Consider the following 19526-nt stretch of genomic DNA (forward strand, 5'->3'; position numbering starts at 1 on the left):
AACGACGGCGGGAGGCCGCTCTCGCTCCAAGTTCCCCGGCGGCGGGGCTGCCCCGGTTCTCCCCCCACCCCCGCCGCTCTCTCCCGGTGCCGCTCCCCGTCCCCATCCCGCCAGCGGGCGGACGGAAACGCGTGGCGGCGGCCCCGCCATGCTGTACGGGCCGGCGGCCGCCGCGTCCCCCCAGCGCCCTGGGCCGGCTCCGCGTCGTGCCGCTAACGGGACGGGGCGAGGCCCGCGGGAGGAGGGCTCGGCTCGCCGCCTGCCCACGTCCCCTCCCCGGCCGAGGAGGAGGAGGAGAAAGCGAGCGGGGGCCAAGCCGATCAGTTAGGAGAGGGTTTGAAAGAGCCCTCCTCCCTCCCCCCGGAGGGGAAGAGGAAAGCGAGAGCCGTGGCGAGCGGCCGAGGATGATAACTTAGGGCGGGAGGGCGGGCGGCCGTGCCTCGGGTGGGAGCTGCCCGCGCTGCCCCGTCCCGGGCGAGAACGGCTCCGAGGGAGGCAGAGATGTCCCGGGGCGCGGAGGGGGGCGAGGGAGAGCCCCAGGTGCGGCCCGAGGGGAAGGAGAGGCAGAGGAAGAGGAGGAGGAGGAAAAAGAAGGAGAGCAAGACCCGGCTGGTGCGCTCCAGCCTCCTGCCACCTGAGGCCGAGGCGGAGAAATCCAAGCGGCCCGTTCTGGCCAGCAACCGCCTCAAGACCACCAAGTACACGGCCCTCTCCTTCCTGCCCAAGAACCTCTTTGAGCAGTTCCACCGCCTGGCCAATGTCTACTTTGTCTTCATCGCTCTCCTCAACTTCGTGCCGGCCGTCAATGCCTTCCAGCCCGAGCTGGCCCTGGCCCCCGTGCTCTTCATCCTGGCGGTCACGGCCATCAAGGACCTGTGGGAAGACTACAGCCGCTACCGCTCCGACCAGGAGATCAACCACATGGAGTGCCTGGTGTACTGCAGGTGGGGCCGTGGTGGGATTTGGGTCATGGAACGTGGGGGCACAGGGTTTTCCAAAGGGCTTTCAGGCTTAGCATGGAGAAACCCATTTTTATCCTTGGAGTTGTCTTGGGCTTCTTTGTTTCGTGACTTGGAGCTGCAGGTGTTGCTAAATCTCAGCGCCTTCAGGTGGAAGCCAACTCACTCCAACCACTGGAACTTCCACAGCACGTAGACTTATGAGTAAGCAGCAATTAAGCATAAGTCTCTATATAAGTGTATATGCGCTGGGCTTTGTGATGTTTTATATTTTGTATTGGGGACGGTGCATCACAAAGTGACAGCAAGCGTGGCAGGCATGGCTTGATTCAGAAGGCTTTATGCAAATCTTTCCTGGTACGAGTAGCCAGCCACACCACTGTGTCGTTTCAGGCATTCATTTGACTTCAGTAATACAAGACCTCTCTCAAGTAATTTGCTAATAAATCTTTGTTGAGCAAAGGCTGGAGGCCAGAGGCTTCTGCGTTTGGCTTAAGAGTGTGAGGTTTCATGAATTAGTGAGCCCGAACCATGTTTGCACTTCTAGAGAATGTGAGACAGTCCTTTCACTGAGCGTGTAGTTCCGAGTGAATGCTTTATATTTATCTTCTCAAGTGTCGTCATTCCTTGTGGCTTTGCTCTCTGCCATAGCTTGTGGATGGAGCTCTAGATCATTAATCTCCTTCATTTGTATTTGGTGTTTTTTTTGAATGATCCAGGCTATGGGTTTAGACCACAATCTTTGTATCCATAAACCAGCCTGAGACGTCTTCTGCATTAGCACTTATGTGTAAGAATCCAGCCTTTAGAAAACTGTTGTTTTATCTTCCACACTGTGCCCGCTAGTCATCTGGTAGTAGCTCAGAGTAAAATGTTGGGGAAATTGAACGAAAAACATAGTTTCCAAGAATGCAGGTTTCATTTTTCATTCTGATGTGTAGATCAAACGGAAAAGGAACACGTGCCAAGAAGCTGATAATCTGATTCCACAAGCTGTCTGGGAGGGATACTCTGGGCTGATGTAAGCGCAGAGGCAGAGAACAACTCTCCTATTCTGGGAAAGGCATGTGAAAAGAAATAAAATGCTAAAAAGAATCCAGAATAGTCTACATTTTCAACATCCAGCATTTTGTTGCTTTTTAAATTCTTATCACAGAAGAAATTTCAGCCTGGGATATTCCACTGCCACTAGATACGCGTGCATGGGAACACAAGTAAAACAGCCTCATTTCTGTAAACTAAATTGAGTTTAACCCAGCCATATAGCATTTGTTGGCAGGGCTAACCCAAGGCTCTGTCTAGTGCTTTGCTTGCCTGTAGCTGTTCTTGACTCGGTGAATGCTTCTGGTGTTGAGGAAGACAGACAGCAGGAAGGCTAGTAAGGGACTATTCTTGCCCAGAAATAAAATGGGACTAATGTGGATGGTTGATCCAGTCCCTGCCAAATAAAACCAGTTCAGAAATAAGCTGTCATGTTTTCTAGATTGAAAAACAAGAAGAATCATAGAATAGTTTGGGTTGGTGGGGACCTTAGAGATTTTCTTGTTCCAATTCTCCTGCCATGGGCAAGGACACCTCCCACTTAACCAGGTTGCTCCCCATCCAGGCTGGGCTTGAACACCCTGAGAGAGTGGTCACGCACAGCTTCTCTCAGCAACCAGATCCAGTGTGTCACCACTATCACAGTAAAGAATTTGTTCCTTATATCAAGTCTAAATCTACCCTCTTCCAGTTTATAGCCCTTACCCCTCATTCTGTCACAACGTGCTCTTACAATATGTCCCTCCTCAGCTTTTCTGTAGGTCCCCTTCAGGTACTGATGAGTTGCTGTAAAGTTCCACTGGAGACTTCTCTATTTCCAGCTGAAGAGCCTCAACTCTCTCAGCCTGACCTTACAGAGTAGGTGCTCCAGCCATCTGATCATAGAATCATAGAATTACCCAGGTTAGAAAAGACCTTGAAGATCATCAGGTCCAACCGCAGCCTAACCAGTACCCTAACTCTAACAACCCTACAATAAATCATATCCCTGAGCACCACATCCAAACGGCTCTTAAACACAACCAGGGATGGCGATTCAACCACCTCCCTGGGGAGCTATTCCAGTACCTAACTACCCTTTCTGTAAAGAAGTTCTTCCTAATATCCAACCTAAACTTGCCCTGACGCAACTTGAGGCCATTTCCCCTCGTCCTGTCACTTGTCACTAGTGAGAAGAGACCTGCCCCACTCTCACTGTAAGCACCTTTCAGGTACTGGAAGAGGGCCATAAGGTCTCCCCTCAGCCTCCTTTTCCCCAGACTAAACAGCCCCAGCTTCCTTAGCCTCTCCTCGTAGGGCTGATTCTCCAAGCCCTTCACAAGCCTTGTTGCCCTTCTCTGGACCTGCTCCAATACCTCCATGTAATTCCTGTGCTGAGGTGCCCAAAACTGAACACAGTACTTGAGGTGAGGCCTCACCAATGCCAATTACAGGAGCAGGATGACTTCCCTAGTCCTGCTCACCACATCGTCTTCATGGCCTGCCTCTGAACCTGCTCCAACAGCTCAACATCTTTGTTATGTCAGGGGCCCCAGAACTGGATGCAGTACTCAAGGTAAAGTCTCACGAAAGCAGAGTCAAGGGGCAGAATCACCTCCCTCAACCTGCTGCTCACACTTCTCTTGATGCAGCCTAGAATTCGGTTGATCTTCTGGGCTGTAAGCGCACATTGCTGGCTCATGTTGAGTTTCTCATGAGCAGATGCCCCCAAATCCATTTCCTCAGGGCTGCTCTCAAACCACTCTCTACCCTGAAGTACCTGTTACAGAAACGAGCCATCCTTAGGAAATGCCCCTCTCCTGCAATTAAAAGAAGAAAACAAAACAGGTAGCTAAAATGAATTGCTTGTATGGCATAGCTGCCTACTTTTTCTTCTTTTTTAGCCATTATTTCAACTTCACTAAATGATTTTTAAGCATCTTCTAGCCTCAGTGGGTGAGATGGGACAAGAAACGTCAGGTTTTCACAGATAAAAATAAAGATTCTTGCTAATGTTCATGACTTCTAGAACTGAATCTTGGAAGCAGGGAACCAAGATTGATCAGTGTGTGTAAAGATCATTAAAGTTGTTGGGAGTAAGATTAAAAAGCTATTTTTCTCTAAAAGGTGTCCTGCTTGAGGAGCTGGATGAGGCTTTGTTTCCTCAGTCTCTCCGTTTCTGGAAAAATGCTCAAGTATTGACATCACATAAGGAAGTAATAAGCGACATCTTCTCTCACCACATCCGTTTTGTGCTGATTGCTTTATCAGTTCTGCTACCTTTTGACCAAGTAATGACTGTCTCTTCCTTCCACTTCCTTGTGGTATCAGTGGGACAGACTGCTGCAGATACTGTGTTTGTTACAGATGTAGGGCAGGTTGATGAACACAGCTGCAGCCCTGTGTTGCCCTGGAGCTGCTGGAGAGCAGCAACTCTTCCCTTGCTGGCCATAGTTGAGTGTGGTGGGATGTGTCTGAGTGCTGTAGTGGACCTCCACACTGCTGTGGGCCCCTTTAAAGCCGAACACATGAAAGAACCACTTCAAGCATCAGCATTGACACTCAGATACAGACAACAGCAAGTGGAAAGCTGCCGTCAGCAGCTTGAAACAGAGACCGTTGCTTCACTGTAGCAAAGCCCTCTGTCTTTATATCTTAGGTAATCTTTAGTGATTGAGTGAAGATTCGGGTCAGATCCCATATGTTGTGCCTTGTGTCCTGCACGCCAGCTCGTCAGAAAGAGGCTCCAGCGACACAAGGGCAGTGCTCACAGTGAGGTTCCCTGCAGCAGCCTACACAAACTGATGGTGTCAGTAATTTGAACACGAGGAAAAATACCGTTCTTCTGCTGTGCTGACTGCTTAACAGCTGGTGCGCAGGCGAGCCCTCCTTCCTCCGCTGTCCCCCCTCCATGGACTCAGATGACCCATTCGCATACAACTGCTGCTGAATCAATGACTCAGTGGCTCATAGTTGGCAAAACTTATCAGACGACAGAACGGCAAAGGATGATGAAACCTCAAGTAATAAGCTGGAGATGCAGCTTGTTCTCTCAGAAAGAGGAGACGGCTTTCATGTAGAAATTCCCTGCTTGAGACTACAGAGAAAACCAGACACTTACTATCATAGGAGTACAGCTTTACAGGTCACCTAAAATTCAGATTTAAGTTGGGAAGGCTGGATCCCAGAAGATCACATCATCTCTTGCTTAGCTGGTTTAAATGTAGAGAAGTTAGACAGGCATTAGAGCCTAACCTGCAGAAAGCTGTTGTATATATGTAACTTTCACAACTTGGCAATCACCTTAGATACATCTCTTTGCTCCCTTTTGTTATTTCCATCACCTGGGGTGGAGGTTGATGTCTGGAGATCACAAATTTTCAACACTGTAGTGAAATTTTATTTGATTAATTACTTTTCTGGGATATGATGTTGGACTTGAAGGGTGCACTTCCATGTGAATATTTGTTTCAAACAATTCCAGAGTACACACTTTGCTTCTGCTCTTAAATATCTGATAGAACTAAATTTGTCAGTGGAGAAGAAGTGTTAAAACTCTTCTAAGCACGGGTTTTGTTTTCAATGTGCTGTCACAAAGTATGGTATGTATTTGCTTGGTATGTAAATAGGAGATGAATAGTGATAACTACAGTCACAACAAATAATGGCACTCATCCAGCAAGGGATACATTTTGTTACTGTCTAAGTGCTGTGTTGGTGAAGTTCTCTGTTCTAACATTTTTCTAGAAGCCTTATGTTCAAAACCAAAGGGCTTTATTTTTTAGGTTTACTGTAATTCTTGCTGTGTCCATTGAGTGGTATTGCTAAAGACTGTAATGGTCTCTATATGCTGATAAGAATGGTAACTGCTTCTTTGGTCAATGTATGACCTAGAAAATATGTGTAAAATTGGAACGTGTGAGCTGGTTTCCAGAGGTGTGGAAGATGTTCAATGGGTCTTCTTCTGTCAGTCTGCTGGTGACAGCTATTCCATCCTGTGAGAAAAAGGATAAGGAATGTTACCGAATCCTCACAGGAGCGCAGCAGATGCCACTCGTGGCCTCTGAAGTAGCCACAGGATGATTCTGTGTAACCACTCCACTTAGGCTCCATATTTTCCTACTGACACCAGCCTCCAGGACCTTGGTTGTGACTGTCTCCTACACTAACTAAATACGCCCAAACATAGTAGCTTCTTGTCTGAAGAACTGCAGGCATTTCTTCTGGTGACATTCATAACCAGAAGAAATAAACTTGTCTCATCGCTTCCAGAAAGAAAATGTCACTAGACCTGATTCAGAAGGAAACTACCTGGGATTACTCAGTTTCCTCTGTGAGTGAGTGTGGGGCACAGAAAGCTGAAAGCTGAACGTTGTGTTCTGAATTTGTGTCAGAGTCATCAGCGTTCCTTTCTCCAGTTATAGAGAGATTCTGCTCAATGTACATTACTACCCTTTGCTTCAGCTCAAGCCAAACTAGCAGTGAGTACATTCTCAGAGAGATGTAGTAGTGTCTCTTAGAGTAATGGAGTATTTTCATTCTACAGAGGAGTTTATTATTATGGCAGAGGAAGCCTGTGCTAGTTTTCTGAGTTGCAGCCAGCTGTAATGCACAGGAAAGCCCCTGTTCCATTCAGCTGTATGTATGTATTTTATTTGTGCTTCTATGTAGGGCAGATTTGATTTTTAAGGTCCCTTCCAACTCAAGCCATTCTATGATGCCACCATGTGAATTTTTGCAGGGATGTGCTGCGCTCTGTAGACTTAATAGCTTTTGTTAAGTAGGCTGCCACCCAGAAGTATGGTGGCATTGTATTACGTGCAGGATCAACTTGTTCTTATATCATGCTTACTGCTAGATGTGACTGAAAGGAAATTAACAGATCTGCTTTTTTCTGTCAAAGTGCAGCATTTCCAAATGCACGTGTTGTTCAGCTTCACTTGAAAATGTGATTCCAGATTCCACCTTCCCTATGTCATCTAGTCAGTAGAACTGAAAATGTTGTTAGCTATGCTATGATTGATGTTTTGTTGGACTGCTCGTAATTTAGCCAAGGCCTTCTTTTTGCTCCAGGCTGCCCCTCCAGAAGTCCAGAAGTACCGTGGGAGCAGCTCTCCATAGCTCTGCCTGGGAGGCTCCAGTTTTACTGTGCAAGAGTTAGAGGTTTCCAGGACATGAGGAGGACTGGCTGACTAATGTTGGCTGATAAAGAAGATGAAAACAGAGAAAGGACAAGGCTCCTTGCCACTGGGCAGAATTTACTGGGGTGCTTCATCCAGGCTTGCACAACCCTTGCAGGTGGATGGGCAGGCTGCCTGCCTTGACACTGCCTCAGAAGTCTGAGTGCAGGTCTCCCCATGCTACATAACCCAGTGCTTTCTTGCCTGAGAGCTGGCTGTGAGGTGCCTTTTCCTCTCTCCCTGTAACACAGGGCCTTTTGGGTAGATTAAACTTTTGTGTATATACACAGCAATGGCAGTGCAGCTGGCCAGCTGAACACATGGCTTCAGGGTTGTGCCCAATTTTCATGCTTTATACTGAGCAGGCATGATTTTAGCGGCCACGTGTATTGAGAGCAATTAAGTACATGAAAAGCAGAACACTTTCTTTCACTTCACATAGATGCAGAGGTGAACCAGGCAGCCTTAGTAATTTTACGTGGGAGCCGGCACTGATGCAACTATGCTCATGGCTGATCATGTCTGTACCCAGAAGAAATCTGCAGCAGTAACAAGATGTCAGCCCTGCTGCTGCCTTGCACTAGCACACCCTGCCTGATCCTGTCACACCAGGGAGGGGAAGGATGTTTGGCAAGAGAGAGAGCATTTCAGTGAGTGCTGTAATTACACAGATGCTAAAGGACAGGACACTGACTTCTTACTGTCCTTTGTGTAGATCCAGGCGGTAGCTTCCTCTGATGCATGTCAGGCACAGATGATCCACACCCAAAAGGCAGCCGCAGCTCAAAAGGTGTGAAAGAGATGGTTTGTAGCTTTTCCTGAGTAGCATTTGTGGTGTTGTGGAGAGGAGAGGAGGTGGAGAGAGTGCGAGAGTATCATCCTTTACTAGGATCTCCAGTAGGCTTAATACTGAGCTCTGCTTAGGAAATGTATATACACACAATGAATCTTTAATGCTGAAAGATTTGATAAAGGAGGCCTCAGATTGAGTTTGAGGAAGATGACCTCCGCATTTCTGAATGAATTGGTTTAATCTTTGTGGCAACATCCAGGAAGTGGCAATGAGAGAGTTTCAAACTAAGTTTTCAGTGCATACAGGATGTCAGTGGAGAGGAGCAACTTGCTATCTTTTGTGCTACACAGCCACACAGCAGAAAACTGCTAGCAACCCAGCTAATGGTGTGTTCTGTGCTGTGGTCAGTGAAGACTGCGTAACCCTGATGAGCTGGCACAGTGCTATCTAGATCTTTGCTCAAACAGGAGCAATTCTGTCTTGAGTATTGCAGGTAAAAATCTCTGCTGTGGTCATCCTTCATTCTCAGTGCTGTGGTCACAGGAGTGTCTTGACAGGCAAGGCTTGTTTTTTAGGTGTGGAAAACATCTGCCATCTCTTCTGGTATTTTATTACAGTTTTATTCAGTTTTGACCACAGTTTCTCTTGAGTGGTGTGGCAAGTAGGACAGTTTGCCCAGTGCAGCAGCAAACATTTGCATCATACCCAGTCATTTCATAAACCCAGGCTCTGCTGAAGATTTGTTTCAGTTAAACATGGAGGTCACTCACTTTGTTTTTGCATTCTGGTTGTCTGGAAGTACTGACCTACTTCAGGGAAGAGTTTAAATGTTTGACTGTCAACAGCTGCACTCCAGTTTTGATTTGTCTCTGCTGCTATTGCATGAACACTGAGAGTATGAATGCTAATGAGTATATTTGGTATTTCTGTAGTTTTGAGAGTGGCTTCAGTTGTGCCCTTTTGGAGAGAAAGTTCATTATAAAGGGACAGCATTTGCACCCAGAATTCTTGGTCTTTATATGCTGTCTTGCTCTTGCTGGGTATCTCCTGGGTTGTCCATCCATATACTTATGTGCTTGTCCTCTGTCCGTTCACTTTTCTGCCTCTACTTGGCCAGTTCCTTTGACTAATGACCTGAACATGCCTGCCTTGGCTATGTTAGCTGATTTTATTTGTTCACAAACACATTGTTGGACAAGTTGTTGTGAAGTCTTCCCAGATGCTGGGGCCGACATGCAATGTACTGAATAGTAGTCATCTAAATACACCAGTGAGCATGCTCAGGATCTCTCAAAGTGCAGACACCGAGTAAGGTGTTTTGGAGGAGATCCCAGCCAAACCCTTAGAATGCAGGAGATTCAATAAGTGCATTAGAAAGAGATACCTATTTGGTGCAAAAGTAAATTATATCTAATCTGCCTATGTCTGATCTTGCAGTTGTGGTGCAGTGTTTTCTAGGGGCCCACACTTATATTTGGGGGTTCAGATGCTTCCTGTATTTTATTTTTCTTCCCTTTTCAAATTCCCGTGTTCCTGTTGTCAGCTTCCCCTTGCTGTACTTCCCCCTTTGTTGTACACCTGCAAAGCGTAAAGCAGAGCCTCGATTTTACACAGCTTACTGGGATAAATGCTTATATTATTCTTATACGCACACTTGAAGATGTTTTGATCTTCTCTTTTTCACTCTCATGTTCATATTTTATCAAAGAGTTTGATATCCCCGTTCCCCCAACAGACAGGTTGATTCCTGTCTCAACTCTACTACCTGTGCCAAGCTTCCCTGTAAACAACAGTGAGCCACTGATTCTAGTTGGCAGGAAATCCTCTCATTTGCTAATTAGGCTCTCTCTGACCTGACAGGAGTATTTCCTGAAGCAGTCTGTCTTGCTAGGACATAAGGTAAAGTTTATTTTATGTCACTTCTATCTGAAAGGGATGCGTCCAGTCTGACCAAGTCATCTAAGCCTCTGCCACAATTAGAGGAGAGCATTAAGCACTTTGAGGCAGAGCGGGGAGGTGCTTCCACTTTATGAGACACTTACCTTAGGAGAGTTTGAATCAGGAGATCCATGTCTCTCCCCAGTGATGACACAGATGAAGCCTGGCTCAGTGGCTTGCTAAATCTGGGTAATCTGAATCCCATTAGAAAACTGAGAAGGGATAGATTTTAATTCCTGTCAGTGTTTTGTTTGATTTTTGGACTTCAGAAGTGTAGCTTGTCCTGATGGTTACGTTCATTAATTCAAGATTTATGCATTGAGAATTATAGATGCAAGTATGTTCACCTGTCAGGTGAAAGGAATAACTCATCCATTCTTTCATTTCCTGACACATTTTGCCTTCAGCATTAGCCATTAACGTGTTGTTCATACTTGTGAATTGCGTTTATGCAGTTTATCTCAATGCTGAGAAGCAGTGTAAGAGATAAGTCGCAGCCAATAAATAATTTTCCTATTTGAATAACTGTTGACATTTACATATCGGTGGAATTTTTCAGGCAGCCCATGTAAAGCGAAGGATCTTGGTATTTTGGGATGTTATTTGCTCTTTAACCTCAGCTGCAGCTTTTGAGGAGGAGTGTTGAAAAAGAAAGTAGGAGGTGCCTAATTCTGCTGTCTTCTGTTTGTTTGGATGTTCCTAGGTACTAAGTCAACTAAACTGTCTTTGCAAGCTGTGTCTCTTAAAAATGCAGAGGATATGGGTTTGTTAAAAGAGGTATCACTGTCAAATATCTAGCAGATATCACATATAGTTATGAGTCTAAGTTTGATGTCTTGTAGGATCAGATGTTTAAACCTGCAGGGGGTAATACTGGATGATCAGGAATTGAATTGGAAAGATCAATGGTGAAATTATTCTTCCAGTTCTGAGTGTTACCTCTGATTGCCAGTTTCTGTGTTGGAATAGCAATGTCTGTCCATATGAGAGCAAAGGCACATACCAACACACTGTGTAGTCATGTAAGAGATGCAGCACTGTAAGAAGTCATGCCACTCTTTGCTATGTTGGAAGTCCTAAGTTCAGTTCCTTTGAATGCAGTATTTTGACATTGTCTCTTCCTGTTCATTCAGGCCGAAGTGTACTATCATCTGCTATCAAGTTTTCCTTATGTGTGTGTCTCATTCATTCTCAGTATGCTTTTGTGACGGGGTCAGGGTTGTGTGTGAGAGTTCCTATTTCTGTCAGATCCTGTGAGAGTTTTCAAAATGCAAGTTAACCAGAAAATCTGTACCAAGGCTGAGCCAACTATCAGTTGCTGTGTCCATTTTTCCATGAGTCCACTTAAAGTCCATTACAACCCTTGTCATGGACTGAAGAGTTTGTGATACCCTTTCAATTTTAGGAATGCCTCTGTGGACTCAGTTTTTGAAGTCTTATCACACTACATAATAAACTTTATGTGTTAGAAATAGCTGCCAGGAAAACATGTGTATACCTGTAAGACCATCTGCCAAAGACTGTTGCAGTGTATGATATCCAGCCTGACAAGAGATCAATATACACGGAGGTAACAAAACTAGCGCTGAAATGTAATCAGAATGAAAAGTCAAAAACCAGTCAATTTTGTCTATTTCTCAAGTGTTCAGTAGTATATATATACACATAGTTAATCGTTTCTATTTTTCTTAATACACCAAGTAGAAACGGTAAGTTATTAGTCCACTTTCAAAACTGGCTAAGAATCAGTTTGATTATATCTAACCTCACTGAAGATAAAACTCATAAGAAAACTTAAGTCCTAAACATTTATTTCTCTTTCAGACATAAGTACTGAAGAAGGATTTATCACAATAAAGGCAGAAATGGTGTTTCTTAAGTACATAAAGTTTCTCAACCTTTTGAAGCCTGAGTTCAACATTTTAGTGTAAGATTTCTCTAAAACGTCCCCATGGTTATTTGAAATTCAATCCTCCTTGGAATGCAGGAAGCAGAAGAGATGCAGGAGAGTTTGTGAGGTTATTTACAGTGGCAGTTGGTTTGGCTTGGAGAATTTTTATGATGCTTATTTGGTCTTAGTGTATTAAGCCATGTTCTTCCTCTGCTGTTCCTAAGTTGGAAACTTTCCATTTTACATTTGGCAATCATGCCCCAGTTGTTCAGCCTTCATGCTTTATCACTGGCAGTGGCTATTCTGTGCAATCTTATCCACCTCTTTATTCCTTATTACATTTCTGTAAGCTGTCCTATCTAACAACTTCTGGGAAATATTTTTGTTCTTTTAATTCTCTGGGCTTTTTTAACCACTATCTACATTTACAGAAAGAATGCCTGTGACGGTGGTGCTGCATCCTACCAAGAAGCTGTAAGATAAAATGAGGTCTGTGTTGTTTACTCTTCACCAACAGAAGATAGTTTAGTACTACAGCCATGTCAACAGAAGGGGCTGAGGATGGTGGTGCATTGCCCCAGGTAGCTGAGCAGTATTCATACTGAACATGGACCCCATTGTTGTTCATTTCACACAGAATCACAGAATGACCCGGGTTGGAAGGGACCTCAAGGATCATGTAGTTCCAACCCCCCTGCCTGGCAGGGCCACCAAACATACACATTTACTAGATCAGGTTGCCCAGGGCCCCGTCCAACCTGGTCTTGAACACCTCCAAGGACGGGGCATCCACAACCTCCCTGGACAGCCTGTTCCAGGGCCTCACCACTCTCCTAGTGAAGAACTTCCCCCCAAAATCTATAATTTATAAAATAATTTATATAACAATTTAATAATATAATATAATTTAATAATTAATAATAAATGATTTATAAAATAATTTATAAAATAATCTATATGCATTTGAGAGCAATATTCTTATTTTTCCAGGTACTGAATATTCATTCAGATGTCCAGAACTTCTTTGAGGTGTCTCCTCATATACCTCTCTCTTTTTTCTAACCTGTTTTTTTCAACCCATAGATTCCAGCTTGATGCTGAGAAGGTTGTTTCCACCACACTCATACACAGTGTGGAAAGGCTGCTGGCACAGGTTTAAGGTATTCAGGTGAAGCAGATGTAAATGACTGCAACTGCACGTTATTACCTTTTTACGCAACTTCTGCCATCTGAATCCACTTCTACTGAAAACTTAAATGAACTGGAAAAGCTTCTTGGAATGCTTATTTTACTAAGAATGCTAAGTGGTAATAGAAACCAAGGGTAAATAAAAACTGCTAATGACTGCGAGTGTTATTAACATCATTTTAAAATAGTCATTAAAAATAATTTTCCTAGAATAATACAGTATAATAACATAAATACTTAATAATGCTGAGTTGTTTTAAAATAGTTTTTAATGTTCCTAAAAAATCTTAGATTAAAACCTTCCAACAGTAGGACTGGGAGGTAACTACTAGCAGGACAGGAAGAAAAGCCAGTGAATGTAAGTAGTAAAGAGGCAGGCAATGTGACTGCGATAGAAGACTGAGAGGTGAAAATGAAAATGCTTCCAAAAAGGCTCTGCTGGCTAATGTGGCATGTCTTCTCACAGTGAAGAGGTGTGCTTACTTCTGGACAAAACACTCTGGGCCTCAGAAACTCAGCTGGCTGGAGACTTTCCTGGCTCGATATGATGTCCATTATGCGATGTACTGCACAGCTTCTCTGACTTTTGTACATGATGTGTGTCCCTATAGTAAGCTTTATCCAGGGCAATTTGAGTAAAGAATGCAAAAGGGCATTTTTACCGCCCATTGAGGAGGTTTATGTTGGCACTTGAAACAGGCCGGTGTGTGTCCATAGACAGTGTGCAACATTTTTCAGATGTCCCAGAGCTGCTCAGCAAGGCTCATTTGTCTGTGTGAAGCAAATAATGCTTCATTAGTGCCACAATGCTGCGAGGTAAAAGTTGGCTGTACAGGATTTTACAGAGGGAAGCCATTAAGATGGTCAGAGGACTGGAGTGCTTCTCCTATGAAAACAGGCTGAGGAGTTGGGCTAGTCTGGCTTGGAGGAGAGAAGGCGCCAGTGAAAGAGAACTCATTGAGGCCTCCCAGTACTTCAAGGGAGCTTATAAGCAGGAAGGAGACCGTCCTATCACTGTCATACCATGTAAAAAGACAAAGGGGCTTTAAATTAAAAGAGGGGAAATTTAAGTTAGAGTTGTGCGTGCTCCATCCCTTGAGACAAGGCCAGGTTGGATGGGACGCTGGGTAGATTGAGCTGGTGTGGGCAGCCCTGCCCATGGTAGGGGTTTGAAACTAGGTGATCTTTAACATCACTTTCAAACCTATGTCATTCTGTGATGTTATGAGTCTGTGACTCAGTTCAGATATCTCTTGAGTTTGGTTTCAGGATTATTCTGCATTTCAGCAGTCTCTGTGAACCTCACTTATATGCAATTTCTAATCAAGAAGAAGCAATGATTTTAAAACATCTACAGCTCTGAGTAGCTCCAAAAAACTTATTTTTTTTCAGACTGGGAAAGTATTAAAAAGATGTTTGGGAGTTTAATAGGTTTTAAAACATATATGAGTGGACTCTTCACTGTTTGTGTGTGAGGAAGCGGAGGGCATTTTGTAACCATCAACTGGTTTGTTTTATGATGGGGTAGAGGTGCAAGGAGAAAATTCACACAGAAAAGGATTAAGGCATCTGTCTAAGGTCTCTCAGGAAACTGCTAGAAAATACAAGGAAATAATCCAAACGTAATTATTTTCCTTTCTCAGAGCCAAGGTGACAGTTTTGCTTGTCAAGAGAAGGTGTGATTTCATACTTGACTCAGTTAGCAGTTTGTATACTGAGACAATTGTCTGTCCTTCATGACTGTCCATAACTATCAAGAAACCTTCAAAAACTGCACAGTAAACAGCCACTTAGTAGAGAGCTACTACAAAAGCAAGTATTTTTTCACAGGTCTCTGAAGAGTCCAGAAAGTGTTGACCAAACCTATCACAGTATTTGTGTGATACTTAAATCAGGCAACACAGCAATAGCTGAGAAGTCACGGTTTTCTCCATGACCTGGAGAAAAATGCTTTTGCCAGCTCCAGCTTTCGATCCTGCTTTTTATGTTTTCAAGAAACATGCTTTACTTCTTAATTTGAGCTGTATATTCTGCTGGCAGGGATGGCTGATGGTTGACAAAGTGATCAGACTGCAGGGATGGTACAGGCAGTTCTGTTCACAGTCTTCTAACGGGGTAAGAACAGAGCCAGACTTCATGGATCAGCAGCACTGGCTTGTCTCCTTCTACTTAAAGATATTAAAATAATCCTTCAGTGGTTTTTTAAAAGGCGTTTTCCTAAATGTTCTCTATTGTCCATAATTGTTTTAGATGCTAGGAAGTAAATATTTTTGTTCTAGCAATGTTGTGGTTTTTTTTCCACTTGGCATGTACTGGTGTTTGGGGGTTTTGTATTTTGTTTTGGTTCTTTTTCTACAGCGCTTATGTTGAAGTAGAACTTAGTTTTGCTACCAACACCTTGCAGATACACGCACATAGAATACTTGAACTTGCCAAAACAAGTTATTTTTTGCATCAGCATTCTTGAGGCTTTTTTTTTTTTCCCTGCTCACATGTCATCTGAAAAGAGTGGCAGTGGAAAAAAAAACATTGTTCCTGCAAGACTTACAAACTGAGGGCTTTTTAGTACTCAGTTATGAAGAAGGCAGTTAGTAAAAAACAGGCAAAACTTGATTATTTGAAGGACTTCTCTGATAAGACCAATGTTAAGATAAATTAAAAAGTAAGACAGAAGGCAAATTTGTTTCTGATCTCAGAAGAATGAACTGTTAGTGCTTAGGGCCTGGGCCTTGAAATGATCCCCAAGAGGAGACTGGGGCTCTGTGATGGTTTTGATTTTCATCTAGCCCTTTATTTCTTTTTGCAATGCTTTTTATGTTATGACAGATTGTAATTTTGTTCCCTGAGTGCCTGATCTCTCCCTGCAGCAAGATAGGAACATCACCTGTGAGGGAAAGACAGTGGTCCCAAGTTGTATTCTTGCAAGTGGAGCTCTAAGGGAATCAGCAGCTGAAGATGAATTGATAGTATCCATTGTGTTCATCCAAACACTGCTAAATATCCTATTTATGTTTGGGCTGAGTTTCCTCCCCTCTCATCTTCTCCCCCACCCCCCATTTTTTTGTTCCCCATTTAGTCTATTGTATTTTTGAGTTACTGAAAGGCCTTCAGGCATTTTGGGGAATAGGTTGGCATTCAGTTTTAAATCAAATTACAAGGAGTCCTCGGATCTTAACTTGGGTCTTTCACAGGATCTTGAGTAAGTTACATGATCCTTCTGTGCTACAAAGTCGCAGTCTACAAAATGTGAGCAGTGTGATTTATTTCACAGGGGTTTTGGTGTTTGAGTCTTTTAAAAGAGGCCTTTGTTATGTCAGACTCACTTCAGTGCCTGGCAGAATTATGGAGGAGATTATTCTGGGAGTTACTGAAAACACCTGAAAGACAACGCAACCATTGGTCACAGCCAAGGCAGGTTCACAAAGAGAAAGTCCTGTTTAATGAACTTAACCTCCCTTTGTGATGAGTTTACTCGCCTGGTTGACCAAGGGAAGACAGTTGATGTAATCTTTTAGAATTCCAGCGAAGCTTTCAATACTGTTTCTCACAGTACCCTTCTGGAAAAAGTGTTCAGCATACTGCTAGACAAAAACATAATGCAGTGGGTGAACAACTGGCAGATGGTTCAGGCTCAAAGGGTTATTGTAAATGGGGTTACATCAAACTGATGACTAGTCCTGTGGGGGTTTCATAAGGCTTCATTTTACAGCTAGTCCTTTTCAGTGTTTTCATCAATTAATTGGATGCAGGGCTTGAAGTTATACTAAATAACTTTGCAGACAAGGCTAAACTTGGAGGAGCTGTTGACTCCCTAGGGAATACAGAGACCTTACAGAGAGAGCTTGTCAAATTAGAGGGCTGGGCAATCATCAAATGCATGATGTTTATTAAGAAAAGTGCCAGATTATGCACCTGGAATGGGCAGCTATGGATACATGTACAAACTGGGGCACGAGAGGTTGGAAAGTAGCTCCTCAGGAAGGAATCTGTAAGTTCTGGCTGACAAGAAGTTGAATGTGAGCCATCAGTCTGTCCTGGCAGCCAAAAGAGCCAACTGTGCCCTGGGGTCCATCAGACCCAGCACTGCCACCAGGCAAGAGGAAGGGTTGTCTGCCTCTACTCTGCGCTGTGCAGCCTCATCTGCTGCACTGGGTACGGGTTGAGGTACTACAATATATGAAGAACATCAAATTGTTAGAGAACATCCAAAGGAGGGCTACAGTGATGGGCTAGGATCTAGAGGACAAGATGTGTGAGGAACAGCTGATATCTATTGGTTTATTCAACCCAGAGAAGAAGACAGTGATGTGAGGCCTTTTGGCAGGTGCAGCTCCTCACAGAGAGTGAAGGAATAGTGTTGAGCTCTGCTCTGTGTGACAGCGACAGGGCCTGAGGGAACGGCATGGAGCTGTTGGGGAGGGGCAGCTGGGGGTCAGGGAAAGGGGCTGCACCACAGGGCGGTGGGCATGGCCCTAAGGGATTCAAGGTGCGTTTGGACACCACTGTCAGACATAGGGTTTGGATTTTGGGTAGTGCTGTGTGGGTTGTGATTGTTGTGTGTCTCTTCCAACTCAGGATATTCTGTGAATCTATGATGCTATGATTCATTTCCCCCTAAAACAGAACTGGAGTTCAGTGTCTTCTTTTTCTTACGCCAGGGATTTCCAAAGGAGGTAATTTATGTGCAAAAGCTTTGTGGATTTTTTCATTGTAGCTTTGGTTGATTAGTTCTGATTTCAAAGTGAATTGAGATGAAGTCAAAAACAGGTTATTAAAAAACTGCACTCCCAGTGACAAAGAAATCTGTACCTACCATCTGTAAGGACCTGATCAGTTGCAGTGCTGCTGTGGCAAGTGGATTAGAATTATTTTTCTTGTCCCCTGATTCTCAGGGAAACTTCGAGATTAAAGAAATATCTTAAGTGGGCATTGTCAAGTGCCTCCAGAAGAGATGAGCATCTAAAAACACAGAGAAAAATACTTGGAGATGTCTCTTTACTGAATAAACGCTGCTGCACAATAAACATTGCCAGCTGGTGGAGGTGGAAAGATTGGGAAAGAAAGGAACAGCGCCGAACAAAAGCGTATGTGCTATAGCAAATCACAGGTAGAAAGACAGAATATTCCAATTTCTCCATTGTGTTCCTTAGCAACAAATAATCCTATGAAATATTTGTTCCAAAGGTCAAATTACAAAAGGCTTCAAAGCAAAGAAAAAAAAAAGAAAAAGGTTAAAAATGAAACTGTCTCAGGTTTATTCTCAAAATATTTCAGAATATGAGAAACCTTGCTCAGGCAACAATCACACAGTCTTTTACTGTAGGTAATGAGCTCTACAAACATATAGGTGTCAGGATCTCTTATGTTATCATAATAAAACAAGGTGTGTGTTTTTGGAAGACTTGCTTGGAGGAAGTGTTGATGAGTGAGGGAAATATTAGGCCTAGTTCTGTGTTCATTGATCTTCCATAGGGCTAAACAGCACAGCAGTGTAAAGGGTTTCAACTTGAACATCTGATCAGAGGGTAAAATGGGGTCCCCAGAAAGGAGGAGGACAAGGCAGCAATTACTCCTGGTGTACACCAGACATTTAAGCTGCTGGATTTGCTTGGTTTTCTCTAAAACCATCTACAGCAGCATGAGGTTTGTTTTGCTTCACTTGAGCTGTCTGATGTCAGGCATGCAGTTCTATCACCAGCAAACTGTCTGTGCCATCCATTTTCTTCTGGGAAGAGCTGCACAACAGAAATCCTTTTTTCCCATTCCCGTTGGCAATGGAGAAGCTTCAGCAAGGAGCAAATGAGAGCCCTCACTATTGGACAACAGATAACAGGTGAGGTTAAAATACTGTCTCACCATGAGAGTGGTTACAACTTTTAGCTTCAGTGTTACAGAGTGTTACTGGAGCTGTTGAGCATAATTACGGCTTTTCTGTTGTTTTACACAAGCCAGGGAGGTGCGTGTAACATGCTGAGAGCATCACTAAGCTTCTTGTCAACACCAAATCCCATGTTCTGTTGTTATAGGACCTATTTTGTCAAAATTCCCATAAGTTTGTCAGTGCATCTGCAGTTTTTCTAAAAATCATCATGCTTTGTTTCTCATCAGAGGGATTTTGCTCTTTTTGTCAAGGGTGACTGAAGTGAGGACACTTTGCAGCAAGCCAGAAACTCAGAATTAGGCTGTCCCAGCCCATGTGGGCTCTAAGCCAAGGGAGCCCTCTTCGTTACCACAGAACTCCTGGCTCATGGAGCCCTCCTGCCTTCTCATGCCTGTCATTGCTATAGCTGGCATGACATGGGGCCTGGTGCATATGGAGTTCACTCAGACCCACTGCCAGAACAAGAAAAGAGCTTGGGAAACCATCTTGCATGTTTTATGAATTATACTGAGGTGTTCTTATATGAGGTGGGATACCAAAGTGCTATTTAAGGGCATCTGTAATTAAATAATTGAAATTTATAAACAGTGCAGACATCTTGCTGGGTAAAGCATTGATGACACCACAGGGAGCATTCTCCTATGAGACACAGTGATATTTTAAGTGCTTTTCCATT

The 19526-nt window shown here is 43.8% G+C and overlaps 1 protein-coding gene across 1 annotated transcript in view; it reads left to right on the top strand.

Annotated features, from left to right (window-relative positions):
* The first annotated feature begins 211 nt into the window (after positions 1-211).
* Positions 212-19526, top strand: part of ATP10A (ATPase phospholipid transporting 10A (putative)) — a 106205-nt gene continuing 86890 nt past the window's right edge. Inside the window, exon 1 of the mRNA XM_015851029.3 lies at positions 212-944. Within this exon, the coding sequence (XP_015706515.1) occupies positions 502-944 (443 nt within the window). The 5' untranslated portion in view covers positions 212-501. The remainder of the gene's footprint in view (positions 945-19526) is intronic.

Source organism: Coturnix japonica, chromosome 1 (assembly GCF_054131305.1).
Source record: "Coturnix japonica strain WE chromosome 1, WE-NBRP24, whole genome shotgun sequence".
In the NCBI taxonomy this organism is placed as follows: domain Eukaryota; kingdom Metazoa; phylum Chordata; class Aves; order Galliformes; family Phasianidae; genus Coturnix; species Coturnix japonica.